Genomic DNA, 691 nt, shown 5'->3' with positions numbered 1-691 from the left:
GAATGTGACACTGTGTTTGTTTTATAGTGTGGATCATGGAGGAGAGTCCAGGATTACAGCAGGACTACACAAATGTATGTCTACACACACACACCCCTTCAGTGATTGTTGTTGTTATAAATCTGATTATAAATCTTCTTGTGTTCAGATTTCTGTGATCTCACAATGGATCCAGACACAGCAAACACTAAGCTCATTCTGTCTGAGGAGAACAGAAAGGTAACATTTGTGGATGAGGATCAGCCGTACCCAGATCATCCAGAAAGATTTAATAAGCGTCCTCATGTCCTGTGTAGGGAGCTTCTGTCTGGACGCTGTTATTGGGAGTCTGAATGGAGTGGACAGGCTGATATATCAGTGACATATAAAGGAATCTGCAGGAAAGGAAAGGGTGCTGAATGTGTGTTTGGATTCAATGATATCTCCTGGTGTCTGATCTGCTCTGATGAGCCATTTGCTCTCTGGAGCGATTATCGTCACATTGACACACGTGTCACTTCAGGCTCCTGTAGGAAAGTCAGTGTGTATGTGGACGTTTCGGCTGGCACTCTGTCCTTCTACAGCATCTCTGACACACACACACTAACACACATATACACATTCAACACTACATTCACTGAAACTCTCTATGTTGGATTTGGATTCATGATTCATGATTCGAACTCCACACTGACTCTGTGTCGGAGTGAAA

At 43.3% G+C, this 691-nt stretch overlaps 1 protein-coding gene across 1 annotated transcript; it reads left to right on the top strand.

Moving 5' to 3' along the window:
- Positions 1–28: 28 nt before the first annotated feature.
- On the top strand, positions 29–685 carry LOC107735232 (stonustoxin subunit beta-like; the record flags this gene model as incomplete). Its single annotated transcript, XM_016546985.1, has 2 exons — positions 29–74; positions 149–685. Coding segments are annotated over 2 exons (583 nt in total), but the record flags the coding sequence as incomplete, so codon positions are not given.
- Positions 686–691: the final 6 nt, after the last annotated feature.

The sequence above is a fragment of the Sinocyclocheilus rhinocerous genome, unplaced genomic scaffold (assembly GCF_001515625.1).
Source record: "Sinocyclocheilus rhinocerous isolate Xijiao unplaced genomic scaffold, SAMN03320098_v1.1 C35897565, whole genome shotgun sequence".
NCBI lineage: Eukaryota > Metazoa > Chordata > Actinopteri > Cypriniformes > Cyprinidae > Sinocyclocheilus > Sinocyclocheilus rhinocerous.
Note: the sequence above shows the minus strand (reverse complement) of the source record. Positions and strands in the feature narration are given on the sequence as shown.